Source organism: Geotrypetes seraphini, chromosome 14 (genome assembly GCF_902459505.1).
Source record: "Geotrypetes seraphini chromosome 14, aGeoSer1.1, whole genome shotgun sequence".
NCBI lineage: Eukaryota > Metazoa > Chordata > Amphibia > Gymnophiona > Dermophiidae > Geotrypetes > Geotrypetes seraphini.
In genome coordinates, this window is record NC_047097.1 from 76,652,173 (window position 1) to 76,667,926 (window position 15,754).

The window sequence follows — 15,754 nt, forward strand, 5'->3', positions numbered from 1 at the left end:
TAACCTTGTTTTTAACCTTATATGTACTTTATATAATCTTTTTATTATTGTACACCGCTTAGAAGTATAATTAGGTGGTATAAGAAATTTTAAATAAACTTGAAAAGGGGAGAGAAATACAATATTCAATAGGAAAGAAAGACATTAAAAGAGAAACACAAGAAGGAGGGTATTAAAATCCTGTCAGATAGTAAAAGCTTAGAGCGATAATAGCAGTCAAAAGCATTCTTATTATGGGGGACTCCTCAAATAGACCTGTTTGCGTCTCCCCACAATCACAAATTGCCTCAATTCTGCTCATGGCAGTACTCCATCGTATCGAGGCAGATGCTTTTCTTCTGGATTGGATGAACAAATTCCTCTAAGCATTTTCACCAATCCCTCTTAATTCTCAAGACTTTAGTCAAGCTCAAGAGCAAGTCAGCCACCATGATCCTGATAACTCCTCGGTGGCCTCAACAACCTTGGTTTTCCCTTCTACTTCAGCTGAGTGCCAAGGATCCAGTTCCTTTGCAAACCTTTCCATCTCTACTCACCCAGTCAAGGTTCTCTGTTATATCCCATCTCAGCACTTGACAGCTTTGTACCTCTTGGTCTGACTCCAACAGATTTCAGTTTTTCTGAATCAGTACAAGCCATTATAGCAGCTTCAAGAAAACCTTCTACTCAGAAGTGCTATCAACGGAAGTAGACTCGTTTTAATGCGTGGTGTACCCTCCGTCATCTAGATGCTTCTTTCTCTTCTCTCTCGTCAGTGTTGGATTATCTTCTCCATTTATCCAATTCTGGACAAAAAAAACACTTTGGTCAGAGTTCACCTCAGTGCTATTAGTGCTTTCCATGTTCCTGTCAACAATAAATCTCTGGCTACTCATCCTCTTGTTTTCAGGTTTATGAAAGGACTTTTCAACTCCAAACCTCTGGTCAGACTGCCTCCATTTGTCTGGGATCTTAATGTAGTTCTCACCATTTGAACCTCTGGCATCTATTCATCTTAAATTTCTCACTTGGAAAGTGATCTTCTTGATCTCGGTCACTTCCGCTGGACCATAAGCGTGCCTTGGCTTACTACATACAGTGAACGAAGCCACAAGGACTTCACCTCAACTGTTCATCTCTTTTGATCCTAACAGACTGGGCCGGCCTGTAACCAAGAGAACTATTTCCACATGGTTAGCGGCCTGTATTTCCTTCTGTTATGCTCAGGCTGGGCTGCGGCTCGGACACTTTACAGCACACAAAGTCTGAGCTATAGCAGCCTCAGTGGCTTTCTTATTATGTTCCACTCCTATTGATAAAATTTGCAAAGCAGCTACTTGGTCTTCAATTCATACATTCACATCTCACTACTGTCTGGATTCCTATTCCAGGCGAGACGGTCGTTTCGGCCAAGCAGTAGTACAGAATTAATTTTCTTTTTAATGGCCAACTCTCCCTCTATCCTATTGCAGTAAGCTAGGGAGTTCCACATGTGAGAATATGCTACCTGCTTGACCTAGGATAAAGCACAGTTACTTACGGTAACGGGTATTATCCGGGGACAGCAGGCAGATATTCTCATCCCTTCCACCTCCCCTGGTAAGCTTCTTAGCTTGCTTACGGAACTGAGGTACTGTGAGCTGGCGTCAGGCAGCAAGGCATTCGCGAAGTTTCTAAAAACTTAAAGTGCAATGTGCTTTTGACACTGTCCGTACCGGGCTCTGTGGATGACGTGACCCACCTGTGAAAATATCTGCCTGCTGTCCCTGGAATACACCTGTTATGGTAAGTAACTGTGCTTTTTGTGAAAAAACACCTCCTATAAGCAATCTTGAGTTCTATGTACTGATGAACCATAAAAGCACATTTGCCAGTCTTAAACCTCTGTATTGTATTGTAAAGCATCAGGTACCAGATTGTTGACTTCTTTGATATGTGATAAGCTTGTATCCCTACAAGGGGAATGAGACGGCTAAGGACCCAATTTCTCTTTGGACCCAGTTTTCTTCCTTCCATAACGTAGCAAAATCTTGGTTCAGTTCTCCAAGACATTTCCTCCATTCTTGCTTCTGCATCAGGTTCAGTCTTGGTGGGGTGTACATGTGTGTCAAGAATTTTATCACTTTCTGCAGTGTTACCTCCACAGAGTAGACTCCCTCCTGTACAGAGTCTCTTTTTGGACCGTTCAGTGATGCAGCATAAGATGGTGGCTTTGTTTTTGCATTCTGTTCTAAGGTGTTAACTTTTAGGCCTTCAGTCAATCAATGATATCGTCAAATTCCAGTCTTCTGATTGGGATACTTAGTATCAGGATTGAGTGACTCGATGCTAGGCATGGAGGGAAGATAGGGACAGAGACAGAGAAAAGGAATGCTGGATGGAAAGGGGAAGGAGACACAGAAGGTAATACTGATCTCAGAGATACAAAGAGACAAGGATACAGAGGGTTGGTGCTGGACAGGATAGATAAGAGGGAAGGTGGATATGGAGAGAGAAAATATGTCAAATGGACAGGACACCCTGCAAAGAGAAGAAAAAAATAGAGAAAAGCCAGAGAGACATGATGACCAAAGGTATAAAAAAGTATTTCAGTTTGAGTTTATTAATGGAAATGTTTCTGTGTAGGACTCTTGCAGCAGTCCCATTGTTCTGTTTCTCACTAGGTATTTTATTAGTGTTTTAGGACCTGGTGTAATATTTATAGTGCATTTTTTCACATGTAAAGTTGTTGATCTTTGATTCCTGGGAGTTAGTGCTGTTAAGATATGCTATGAGTTTCTTATTATTTTTTAGTGGCAGTCTGCCATCAGGTGCATATTGATGATATCACATTGATGTCAAGATTGTGCATCAGACATATTCACTTGCTCTGAAGCACAGCCATTGTAAGTAGTGTATCTCTTTTTCTTTTCTTAACCTTTTGGAAATGAGGTTTAGTATGCAATATATATATATATATATATTTTCATGTGCTTTGCTTGAGTAATGAATTATTAAAACATATTTTGACCTTAATATCAACCTGGAGTCCTCTTTAGCCCCCAAAATGAAGTTTAGTATACAATATATATATTTTTTCATGTGTTTTGCTTAAGTAATATATTATTAAACATATTTTGAGCTTAATATCAACCTGGAATCCTCTATACCTCCCCAAAAAAGCCCCGTTCACCTATAGATGGACCCCTACGGCACGCCTAAGTCACGTCCACCTAACTCGCATCTACCTAGCACCTAGCTCATGCTCAAAAGTAGAACTGATTTTGCAATGCCTACATTTTAGGCATTAGGTAGATGCGTTTGGTGTTCGGGCACTGAGTGGCATGCGACTCTGTGACTTTTTTACGATAGGTGTCCATGAAATTGTGGATGTCTAGTTTGAGAATTGTGTCCAGTGTTTGCACGTTTAAGTTCCAGTTAATGCTTGTTAAAGGCATTAATTGGACTTATTATCCACTTTATTTGGATCCTAAGTCAATGGACGACCACATTGTGGATGCCTAGAGTTAGACGTCCTTTACAGAATCTGGACCTGTGTCCCCATTGGCATTGAATATCTAGATCAAAGTTCTCCAGCCAAGCGGCGAAAGACCTGCGCATGGTTTAGCCAGCCAGCTGGTGAATATTGGCAGTGACTGGCTAGCCAGTGATCCAGATAATTATTTCCTGCTGAATTTCGGCAGATAGCTGGCTAAATGGTATTGAGCCAGCCAGGAGCCATTCCCGGCCAGCTAAGTACCACTGAATATTGTCAACATTACATTACTGTCTGCTGACTGTTCAGAGTGCAAGCAAAGGATTCTGGGATATTATATTAAACAAATCTGACCCTGGGAATGTTAGTGCAGGTAGACTGACTCCTTAGAATGCCCCTAAATGACTCCTAAAAATCCTGTACTTGAGATTAACAAAGCACTGTTTGCAAAGTACTGGGGAGTATCCTACAAAGCCCTGAAATTTCTTCAGATGTGATAAGGTCAGGTGCTTAAGGAATTCAGGCTCAGAATGATTCTACCTACCTGTTGTTGAAGGCAGGTGCTTCTTATCTACTGGGAGCCTTTGTTTCCAACAGATACAGATACAGGAGAAGATACTGGAAGCTACTATTTTTAGAACAAACTCAAACCTATAAAAGCAGACTAAAACCCTTTTCCTGCCTCTCGGCAAGATTTTCAAACGATTTGGCTGGTATTTGAATATATCTGTTTGCTCCTAAATGGGATTGTATTGAGGGTGAGTCAACAGGCAGCTTAGAATGAGAGGGCAAGAAAATGCTTATTTTATAAAGAACTTGTATATATATTTACCTGTGCAGAAGTAGCATAAATGGAATTTCATGAAATGCACAGACACAGATCCACGACTGTGGCAATGCTCCATCCAAAACACACTGTGCTCAAATACGCAAATCCAAAAAGCATTGATGTTACATATGTGTGACAATGCCTTTGGAATATTAACCCTCATGGTGCAGTGGTTTTAAAATGTGAGTCATGGCTCACCCATTTCATCATTCTCGGAAGTTATTTTGTAAAAGAAAATGTTTTGTAAAACTTACAAATTTTTGCTAATATGATTTTTCTCTGACAGAATACATATGGAGGGTAATTTTATAATAAGTCGCCTAGATTTTGGAGGTCAGGAAAGCACTCATTTGTATAAAGACATCTGTGCTGTGTTTTATGAAATTCTAGGGGTAAATCAGCAGTAATAATGGCTTGAGAGACCGGCAAAACATAGTTCTGCTCTAGACTGCTAAAATGCATGCCTTGCTGTTGCTGTGTGTACTTCTCATGTATACCACTGAGTTTATAACAGTTCTTGGATCTTAAACTTTCTCACATATTGTTCAGAATTTAGGGCCCCTGAAACATGGCCATGTTAAGTCTTTGGATGTACCCTAATTTATATTTGAAAACTGGTATATTGGTATTTTTATTTTCTCTATGCTTCCTACTTTTTTGGGCTCATTTATTTATTTAATTTTCTATACCATTTTCCCAGGGGAGCTCAGAATGGTTTAGGTACTCAAACATATCATAGGACAACTGTGGAGTCTTTGAAATATGTCTCAATTTTCTACTCTCTAAAAGATCTGATGTTGGGTTGCTTCTTTAGGGCTCAATGTGCATCAGTTGGAGCAAAGCTGTTTCTGGCTGAGGTTGCCCAGTATAGGTCGTTTTCTTCTTCAGGAATGTCATAATCAAGACCTGTACAATTTAGGTTAAATGTGTATATGTTTCAGGTTAACGGTGGATGAGCATGGCACAAGAAACAAACCATAACCAGGTGCCCCTGCAGTGTTCCATGGGCTGTGGATTCTATGGGAACCCTCGCACAGATGGCATGTGTTCAGTGTGTTACAAGGAGCATCTACAAAAGCAAAATAGTAGTAATGGTAGAATTTGCTCATCTGGTAAGTAAGAATCCTAAGGGTCATAACTCACAACAGTAGTGGAGATAGTTGATTCTCTAAAGCTGAGCCTGACAGGTTTCTTCCCATGCATCTGCAAAGTCATATCAACACCACAGAACCTGGTGTTTTCTTTCTTCCAGAAACACCTGTCAGTATCCCTGAATGCTCCGCAGGTCAGTGCTCAGAAGATAACATGCAGGAATTACGTGCAGCATTAAACTCTGAACATAGCCCAGCAGTGCATCCCATGTAAGTAACGGTACAGACTTCATTCTGCCCATGTCCGGAATATCAGACCATGGCCTGTCCTCTCCACCATTGCTTGTCACCTAAGTGACAGCACTGTTTGTGAGGCCCATGTAAATGACAGTCCAGGCCGCATTCTGTCTGCCCAATTAGTGCTGGCTGATAAGATGACATTCTCTCAAAAGGGCCAGGTAAACACACTGCAGGGCTGGCTCAAGGAACTGTTGCAACCTAAGCCAACATTTGCGTTGGAGTCTCCCTCCCCCCCACACCTCAACCTGCAGTCTCTCTCTCCCTCAATTCCTCCGCCTGTGATCTGGTACCTCCCACCTTTCTCATCCCCCACTGGACCAGCCAAGACAGTGGCTCAAGGCTCTGGTAAAGGTTGCCAAAATCCCAGTCCAGCATCTGTCCCTTTAGCAGTTTGAAGATAGACTGGACAGGGTTTTTGATATCCTCTGTCACCAGCACCCTGGACCAGTGCCTCACATGGTCCATGTTTTGAGCCAGCTCTGAATTCTTTACTCTTTCTAAAAGTACAAAGACTAGGAGCATGTTTTGAAGTTACTTAGTAGTACATTTAAAATGGAGAAAATATTTTTTTCACTTGGTTCATAGTTAAGCTCTGGAACTTGTTGCCAGAGGATATGGTAAAAGTAGTTAAGCATAACTGAACTTTTAAAAAGATGTGGACAAATTCCTGGAAGAAAAGTCCAAAAGTTTATTCAGGTAGATCTGAGAAAGCAGCTGCCAATCCCTGCAGGTAAGTAACCATGGAATCTTGCCAGATACTTGTGACCTGGATTGGCCATTTTTGGAAGTGAGATACTGGCTTGATGGACCTTTGTTGTTCTGACCCAGTATGGCAATTCTTATGTTTTTGTCACTTACATGGCAAGCATTATGCTCATCCCATCAATTTGTGATCAGATATCTAATTTTACTTTTCTGAGCCATAGAGTGTTTGCACTGTTCACAATGTCATGTAAGCCTGGGCTGGAAGGACTTCCAGTTTACTTTAGTCTCGATACCTTCCTCCAGACATCATCCACTGTAATAACAAAAACCCCAAATAGAAACACCAGCCAGTAATGAAACTACTCCAGATTCTTGCCATCACAGTTTTAGCTCATGACTTTGTGTCCTGCTCTTCATTTGATAGCATTTTCCTTCTCTATCTCCCTTTCTAGCCCTGTATCAAGCCATTCGCTTTTGTCAGTATCAGTGCCATCTTCCCAAATGGAAAATGCAAGCGAGGGAGAAACACTGCTGCAAACTGGAGACTCACAAGGTTAGGATGGATCATTGCCCTGCATGAGATGGTCATACCGGTGCAAGGCATAAGGCTCCTCTGTTTGTTCGCCATGGAAGCAAGGCCAATTTTCAAATGCAGAGATACATCAGACAGTGGCATAATTGTGTCTCATAATCTTTTCATGTAATGCTGCGTTAGGCACTAATGAGGTAGCTTCAAAGGGGAACAACCACACTCCTAATCCTAACAAGCAGAAGCATTCCTTGCAGGAGCCTAATATCATAGGGTCCAAGCTCAGTATGTCCCGGCATGTGCTTTTAATGCTGCAGTTTGTCAGTCCATGGCATCCTCTCAGCGCTCTGCCATTGTGCTCCTTCCCAACCCATGCTATCCTCACTTCAGCAAAAACAACCCCAAACAAACAAACAACCTCTAGTTATGAGAACTAGCTTAGGAAAATTGGCTTACACCAAAGAGAAAGATGCAAGTATAAAACAGTGAGAACCTGAAAAGCAAAAAATTCAAATGCAGCAGATTGGAAGAAGATCGTTAAAAAGACTGCATGACAACAGGAATATTTTGGGGTTTGCTATTGTAGATCATGCTTTAATGGTGCATGCTCAAAATAGGAAGAGGGTTATGGGCTGTAGGTGGTACCATAGCAGAGTATGCTGGGGAAAGGAGAGTCGACTATGGATGACGCTAGTGCAGCATGCTAAGGGGATGGAAAGGAAAACCTGCAGTAGAGCTTGTTGAGGGCTAGGGTTGTAGATGGTGCTGGATTGGAGCATGCTGGGGAAAGAAGAGGTATTATAGTGCCAATAGACTGTACTGTCAAGGTGTTTGTTTGATATTTCAGGTGTATCTGATACTTCTAGAGGCTCAGAAATTGGTTTCAATTGCAATGCAAGCTTAGAAAGTGAGTTAAATGATGCGATTTTCGTAAATGAAGGCTCAAGACGAGGGAAAAGAAAACTCAGTGAGACAGACTTGAAATTAGATAATATTATAGGTAAGTGCAAGATTTTGTTAAATCTCATAAAAATGGAAGCAGGATTCTGTGTGGATGTGGATGTGGATGTGTGGTAGATCTTAGAAGTTGAGAATGGGGAAAGACGTGGCAATTTTAATTTAAGACAGATTACAAAATCAGTTAACTCAATTACATTTCTAATTAGAATACATTAATATCACAATATATTGAAATAAATTTTAAATGTATTGCAATACACTAATTTTACAATATTTATTGATTCCGTTTTCTATACCATTCTCCCAGGCAGCTCAGAATGGTTTAAATTAATTTATTCAGGTACTCAAGCATTTTTCCTTGTCTGTCCCAGTGGGTTCACAATCTATCTAATGTACCTGGGGCAAAGGAGGGATTAACAAAAACATACAATATATACAGACTGTGTAAGAGAAAATATCAATTCTTCTAAAAAAATACTCTCTTCACCTTTACTTTTCATTGCTTCTTAATAAGTGAGAACACAGATGTACTGGGATGATTCTACTTTAATTGGAGCAACAGTTATATGTCCTTACTTAGGAGGAAGAACCTCAGGTCCCAGTTTGCTGCTGGCTATTAAGCTAAGCCTGCAAACCACAATGGGACTATCCTCACTGGTTTTAAGGCATCGGACAAAATTTTTTTTTAGTTGTGAGCAGGAATTGCCGACTAAAAAAAAATTTTGTCCGATGCCCTGACGCAGTGAAAAGCGAAACGCGGGTAGCCTTCGTCGGCAGCGGACAGCTGATTTGCAAAGCTAAATACTTCCATCCTATATAATAAAACGCTAGCCGCACATGCGCACTCCCACCTGCGTGTTCCGTGATCCATAGGTCTGTGGCAGGCAGGAGAGCGGATGCGCGGTTAGGGCCCACACTCGAGCGCTGTGGCCGACTCAGGATCGTGGGAGGATGCGCCGCGTAAAGTGCTGCACAGGTACTGGAAGGGGAGGGACATACCTCTTCTGCACATACCGGCACAAACCTCCCTCCAGCGTTGGCAACCGCAGCACGCTAAAGAGGCTGCTTCACGGCTTTCTCCTGCAGTTGAGTCCCTTTGCCCCGTCACTGAGGGACAGAGGGACTCAACGGCAGAATAAAGCCACGAAGCAGCCTGTTTAGCGTGCTGCGGCTGCCAACGCTGGAGGGAGGTTTGTTATTAAAATTATCTCACTGGGAGGGTCATAGAGTCAGCGGGGGTTGGGCTGGGAGGGGAGAGAAGCGTCTGCCTTGGGTGCTTCAGGCAGCAGCAGCATTTACAATTCACTGCTGTTGCCGGCTTCAGGCCTTCCTCTCTGGACGGTCCTGCCTACTTCCTGTTTTCATGAAGACAGGAACCCGCCAGAGAGGAAGACCTGAAGCCAGCAACAGCAATGAATTGTGAATGCTGCTGCTGCCCGATGAAGTAGTTCAAGGAGGAAAGGGAGCAGAGGGGGAGAGAATGGCTTGGAGGGAAGAAGAGAAGGCAGGGCATGGAGGGAAGGAGGAAGGTATGCCAGACCAAGGGAAAAGAAAGGAGGAGATGGAGAGAGGCCAAATGGAACAGAGAGAGAGAGAGGGCGAACACTGGATGGAAAGAGAAGAGAGGGCAGTGAATGGAAGGGGCAAGACAGAGGGTAAATAGTAAATGGAAGGGGTAGAGAGAGGGAGACAGACACTGAATTGAAGTGTGGAGGACAGGGGGAGCAGACGTTGGAAGGAAGTGGGGAGGAGAAAGAAAAAAGGGCACATGCAGGATTGAGGGAAGAGGATAGAGTTAGAAATAGATAGACAGACAGGGGGCCAGGGAAAGACACAGACAGAACGAAAGACAGCGTCCAAGGAGAGAGAGACAAATAAAAAAAAAAACCCAAAACAGACAGACAGACATCTACTCTAGCAACCGTTAATGTAACGGGCTAAAACACTAGTTATTATATAAGTGCTTAGCGTCTATATTTACTGGAATCAAATATAAATAGTTTAAGAAGCTAAAAAAAAAAAAAATAACATTAAAATCGAGTAACTGGGAAGTAGGAGGTTGATAGTCCCATTGTTATTTGCAGGCTTAGCCTAATAGCCAGCAGCAAACTGGTACCTGAGGTTCTTCCTCCTAAGTAAGGACATATAACAGTTGCTCCAATTAAAGTAGAATTGTCCCAGTACATCTGTGTTCTCACTTATTAAGAAGCAATGAGAAGTAAAGGTGAAGAGAGTATTTTTTAGAGGGATTAAGTGACTTGCCCAGGGTCACAAGGAGCAGAGTGGGTTTGAACCCAGAACCTCAGGGTGCTGAGGCTGTAGCTTTAACCACTGCCATCCAGACATTTAAATCCATTGTGAAAACAATCTTTAAATAACCATATCGTTAAAGCACTTTTAAATTTCCTCTGAGAAGATAAACATCATAAGACGGGATAAGATACAACTACTGGTATTTCATGAAAAGGTCCCAAAATTGGTCACAATTTGTTTCCTTTGATCTTAACTTTTTTATTGCTGCAAAAGTTATCTAATTTATGATGTAGTTTGCTTTTAGACACATATAACCTGCTTCTCCCTAACTTTTATATTACTTTATAAGGTCTCAGATTTGATTAGGATAGAAAATCTCACATAAACTAATGCCAAATTATACAAGATCTTGAATACAAAAAGCAGCCATTTTCATCTTCTAGTCTTTAGTGGAAGCCACTGCAAAGTAATTAAAAATGGAGGAGCCTTCTCCAACTCACCCCTTCTTTTACAAAGGTGCGCTAAGCTTTTTAGCGCCCGCTAAACACTAACACGTGCATGTTATCCTATGGGCGCGTTAGCGGTTAGTGCAGGCCTTGATTTAGCGCGCACTAAATCCACGCTAAAATGCTTAGCGCGCCTTTGTAAAAGAGGGCCTTAGTTCCTCCTATAATCAATTTTGCTGCCACATTTTGCAAAATCTGCATCAGTTATAATTTAATTTTTTCTGGTAAACCTAAAAGAATCCAAGAAAAAACAAAAAAACACTGTGGAGAGACGATGTTCCTGAAATGGACTTTATTATTTAAAAAAATATATAAAAGTCAACATAGCAATCCACATAAAACCTTAAGGGCCTAGTTCGCTGGTCCTTAAGGTTTTTCTGTGGATTGCTATGTTGACTTTTATATATATTTTTTAATAATAAAGTCCATTTCAGGAACATCGTCTCTCCACAGTGTGTTTTGGTTTTTCTTGGACTCTTTATTCTCTGTGGCTCGTCCAGGGTCAGTTTCTATGTTTTCGTTGCATTACGTTAAATCTAAAAGAATGACATTATAATAATCCAGTTGGGATAAGATCGTTGTCTGGACCACCACTTTAAAATGTTTAGTTTCTAATAGGGTCTAATCTGTTTAATCAGTTTTAATTTATAAAATATCTTCTTCACTAAACTCATTACTTAAGGTCATAGTCAATTTTGAATCTAACAACATGTTTTTCTAAAATCTTAGTTACCTCACAGAGAGGTGCCAAAGAGCACAACAAAATTGGGTACATCTAGGAACATTTTGATCTGTAACCCATAGTACCTTTGTTTTTTCCAAGTTTAGGGCCTCTTTTACAAAGCCATGGTAGCAATTCCTGTGAGCAAATGCGATGTAGCCCCCTTCAGTTCCTATGGGCTACGTCGCATGTGCCTCACTGGGACTCACTACTGCAGCTTTGCAAAAGGGGCCCTTAGTTTCATAATCCAACCTTGAATAAGATCTGATGAAAATGACATAAAATCCTGAGCTTCCTGGAGTAAAATTTCCATAGGAAAAATCAAAATATCTGTAATGCCTTTCCTAAAAATTCATATAAAAATATCAGATAAATGAGAACTGTGTGAGATTTCTTGAGTTATAATCCAAGGGTCTGATAAACCATCATGCCATAACTTTAAAACTCTATACTTCAAAGTAAACCATAGACCAACTATCTAAATGAAACACTACTTGGCAGTCAATAAAATAAGATTAATCTTCTGTTTCCTAGTGACTATTTGGTTTTTTTCAAATAAATTCTCACTCAGGCTTTCCAGAGGAACATTTAGTTAGATATCACGCTAAATAATTTTTGTTGGATTTTGACTCTATTATAAGCATCTTAGTATAAAATACAGTCCTTTCTTGCTTAGCATCCAGACCAGACCAGAACCTGTGTGGTTTGTGCCTTTTATCTTGAATCAATTTTGTTGAAAATCATACAACTACAGACCATAAAACAAACAATTCACAGCTATTTTCACCAATCCACCAAACCAACCATCCCCATCCCCTCCCCCTTCTCAGAAAATGGCTGCCTCAAAGAGCCAACCCATCACCACAATACACTTCATAAGTCCCACCCACTGCCCATACTCATAAATCATTCAACAATAAACTGTGTCCCCTCTGGTGTAATCTGCTCAGATTTGGATCCCACACTTTCAGGAATGAGGTTTTCTGCCAATGAGAGCCCTTAGCATTTCGGATTTCCCAACTCGCCAGGTTATGTAGAGCAGCTCTGTAATGCCAGATATTGGATGATTCAGGTGAAATCCAGTGCTGCAATATACACTTTCTGGCAACTATGCACACTTTACGGCACAGTAAGGTTTGTACTTTTTAATCAGCAGATGGAGACAGAAAAAAAAAGTCATTCTGTGTGCCTCGCCCCATAAAGGCACTGTGTAGCCTCAGATACTAAGTGACTGGTGACAAGTGGACCATGCAGCTCCTAACTCAGTCGGAGAACTGGGTGTCAGTTGATCAGAGGGATACCTCATAAAGAAATTAAATTGGACCTGGAGCAGGGATAATACTTGGATGAGTGAGTGCTTCTTCCCCTCACCCTTCTTCTCTCTCATTCACCATTCTTTCCCCCTGAAAAGGGTTTAACTGTCTGGATGGGAAATTGCTTCTTCATCTCAAAGCAGTAGAAGAGTTTCAAACTAAACTATGTTACTGGTTAGTGGAAACAGATGGGTGTTTGCATGGTTATAAGAAGTTTTGCCCCCAGAATGTTCATCCCACACCTTTTGCCCCTTCGCATTTCACCCCCAGGATGTCTTTTGCCCCTCTACATTTTGCCTGTGCAGCATACCAGAGGCTGCTACAAGAGCTGAAGAACATGCAGCATGGACTCCAGATTTTGAGAAAGCCACAATCCAGGCATTTGATAACAAATTCACCAGCATCAAGAAGACAGGTTGCTTCTTTCACCTATTGCAGTCAGTTTGGCGGAAAATTCAGAATGAGGGATTGAAGGTGCAATACCAAGGTGACCACGAATTTGCCTGTTTGATCCTCATGATACCAGCCCTTGCCTTTCTCCCACCAGAAAATGTTGTGCAGTCATTCAAAGAACTGTTGGAAAATTACTTCAAAGACACCTATATTAGCACTGTTTCCAGTTCAACTTTGCAATATGTATCAACGAACATTGAACGATCAACATCGAATGAACAATGATGTTGAAATGTGTGGTGCCCTTTTCCAAATATTTATTGGTTCATCAACTCCCTGAAATATCAGCAAGGACTCTACAATTTCAAAATCACTCATCATAGCTGGAAATCCCCAATGCCAGGAACAAGAAATATGCTGCAATTTCAACAGCATTGTACAAGATTTGGATAATCAAAATTTGATTGACTATCTCAGAGGTAAGTTCAGTTGTCTTTGTTCATTGATATTTCTGGCTTATAGACCGTAGAAATTTGCCCAGTAATATGCTTAGGTTCCAACTACTGGAGTTGCAGTCGAAGCTTATTCCAACTTATCTAGACCATCTCAAATTACTAGAGTTCCTATCAAAGCTGAATGGCAAAGATGCATATAGAAACACATAGAGTGCATGTAATGAATCATATTTATCGTACTTTGACTAAGTAGGCACACAATCAACCAAAGAAACAAATATATAATGGATATAGCAGGGGATGCATATAATAAACATCAAGTCTGTTCAAAGAAACACACTATAGTCTATCTCTGTGTTCAAACCATGAGGGTGCAAAGTGTTAAGATCATGAATAATGCATTACTCCACTTGTAGGAGAACAGTGTCCATATTTCCTCCTCTGATTAGGTTTAATGATCTTGCAAACAAAAAAATTGAGATCGCTGATAGAATGATTATGTGTGTTCCAATGGGAGCCCAAGGGTGCGAATACTATGCCCCTTTTGACGTTGCTGCATTGTTCTATGATTCTTTACCATCCTTTTAGTCTTCCCATTCTATTCAGTGGCTCCAGATCAAGTCCTCTTATGTTGGGTCAAGCGTCCCCTGGGGCCATGATAATTAATAATAATAATTTATTTTTATATACCGCTATACCAGAAAAGGTTCAAAGCGGTTCACAACAAGATAAAATACATACAATCAATAAAATTGAAATGACATAATAAAAACAATCAATTAAAATTGGAATACATCAATTAAGAATCAGTTAGAATTGAAATGCATCAGTTAAAAAACAAAAGTGAGTTAAACAGTTGTAATACTAGGATATAGACATGCCAAACAGACGGGTATTTAATGTTTTCCTAAAATCAAAATAAGAAGTGGCCTCTAATATAGGTTTTCCTTGCCACATATTCAATTTGGAGGCCTAGAAGGAAAAAATTTTGTCAAAAAACTTCTTATATTGGCAGGATTTTAAAGGGGGATAGTTGAATAGATTTATTCTACGTGTACTCTTGTTGAGATAATTCAAAGAGAGATGGGAAACAAGATAGTCTGGTAACATCCCAAAAACTGCTTTGTAGCAAATACAGGAAAACTTAAACAGAACTCTGGACTCTACTGGCAACCAGTGAAGTTTTTGATAGAAGGGAGTAATATGCTCCCATTTTTTTTAGTCCAAAAATAAGGCAAATATCAGTGTTCTGGATCAGTCTAAGTTTTTTAAGTGTTTTTTTTAATAAGCACCAAGGTAAACAGTATTACAGTAATCTAAAATACTCAAAATGATGACCTTCCTGCAAGTAATAGTATACAGAGTAGAGACACTTGAACATCCCTAAATAGTGCTGAACAGATCAAAGACAGGTGAAATGCTGGTGAATCTTGCATGCTGGAAATGAGTGATCTAGAAGCTTCTTAGGTTGGATTCTTCATATTTGCCTGGTCAGATCTAGAAAGAGTGCCTTAATGTTTTGTTCGTACTTCTGGGCTCCTGTGCAGAATGATGAACTCAGCAATCTCAAACAAGTTGTGCAGGCTTGAAGAAATCCTGGAACTTTAGGGACCAAAATTCAGAGGCTGGCTAAAAATGCTTATTGGACATCCTTCCTCACCTCAGGCCTCTCCTCTCAATACTGGTCATTTTTGGTCTAAATTCAGAGGCCAAGAGCAATACTATTCTGGCAGCTCCCTCCCTTCCTTAGGAAAATGATCTTGGGAAGAAGATTTGACTTAGGGTGGATTCCTTCTTGTTGAAAAATTGCTGTGCTCCTTTACGGAAACATGAGCTTGCCCTCTATTCAGGGATGGACAGACAGCCGCCTAGTTGCCTTACTATCATTGTGTCCCTGTCTTTGTGACAGTCTTGCATACTATACTAACATTCCTTCTAGATTGAGAAGCAGTGAAATTGCTTCCAGAATCATCTGGAGAACAGGAATTTACTTATTTCAAAACTGAAACCTTTGTTCAGTAACAGTGGCCATGCATCCTGAACAGTTTTTAACAGCATTACATCTCAACAGGCATGCTTACATGTTGCCTCTGAGCATCAAGAAAAAGTACAAATGTGGTAAGGAAGAAACCAATCAAAATGTCTGAGATGTTCTTTTATTCCTTCACTTTACATATACAAATAAGTCTCTTCACAAATATGAAGGCTTGCATTTCATTTGAAGACTCAACATGGCCATGTTTCG

The 15,754-nt window shown here is 40.6% G+C and overlaps 1 protein-coding gene across 5 annotated transcripts in view; it reads left to right on the top strand.

Moving 5' to 3' along the window:
* Positions 1 to 15,754, top strand: part of ZFAND6 (zinc finger AN1-type containing 6) — a 45,960-nt gene that overhangs the window by 12,210 nt on the left and 17,996 nt on the right. For 3 of the 5 annotated variants that reach the window (XM_033920329.1, XM_033920331.1, XM_033920330.1), the window contains 4 exons: positions 5,225 to 5,395; positions 5,536 to 5,644; positions 6,832 to 6,932; positions 7,756 to 7,908. In XM_033920329.1, the coding sequence (XP_033776220.1) occupies positions 5,236 to 5,395; positions 5,536 to 5,644; positions 6,832 to 6,932; positions 7,756 to 7,908 (523 nt within the window). In that variant the 5' untranslated portion in view covers positions 5,225 to 5,235. Of the gene's footprint in view, positions 1 to 5,224; positions 5,396 to 5,535; positions 5,645 to 6,831; positions 6,933 to 7,755; positions 7,909 to 12,966; positions 13,534 to 15,754 lie in introns of all 5 variants that reach the window. The other 2 variants (XR_004536969.1, XM_033920332.1) reach the window with 2 other exon arrangements.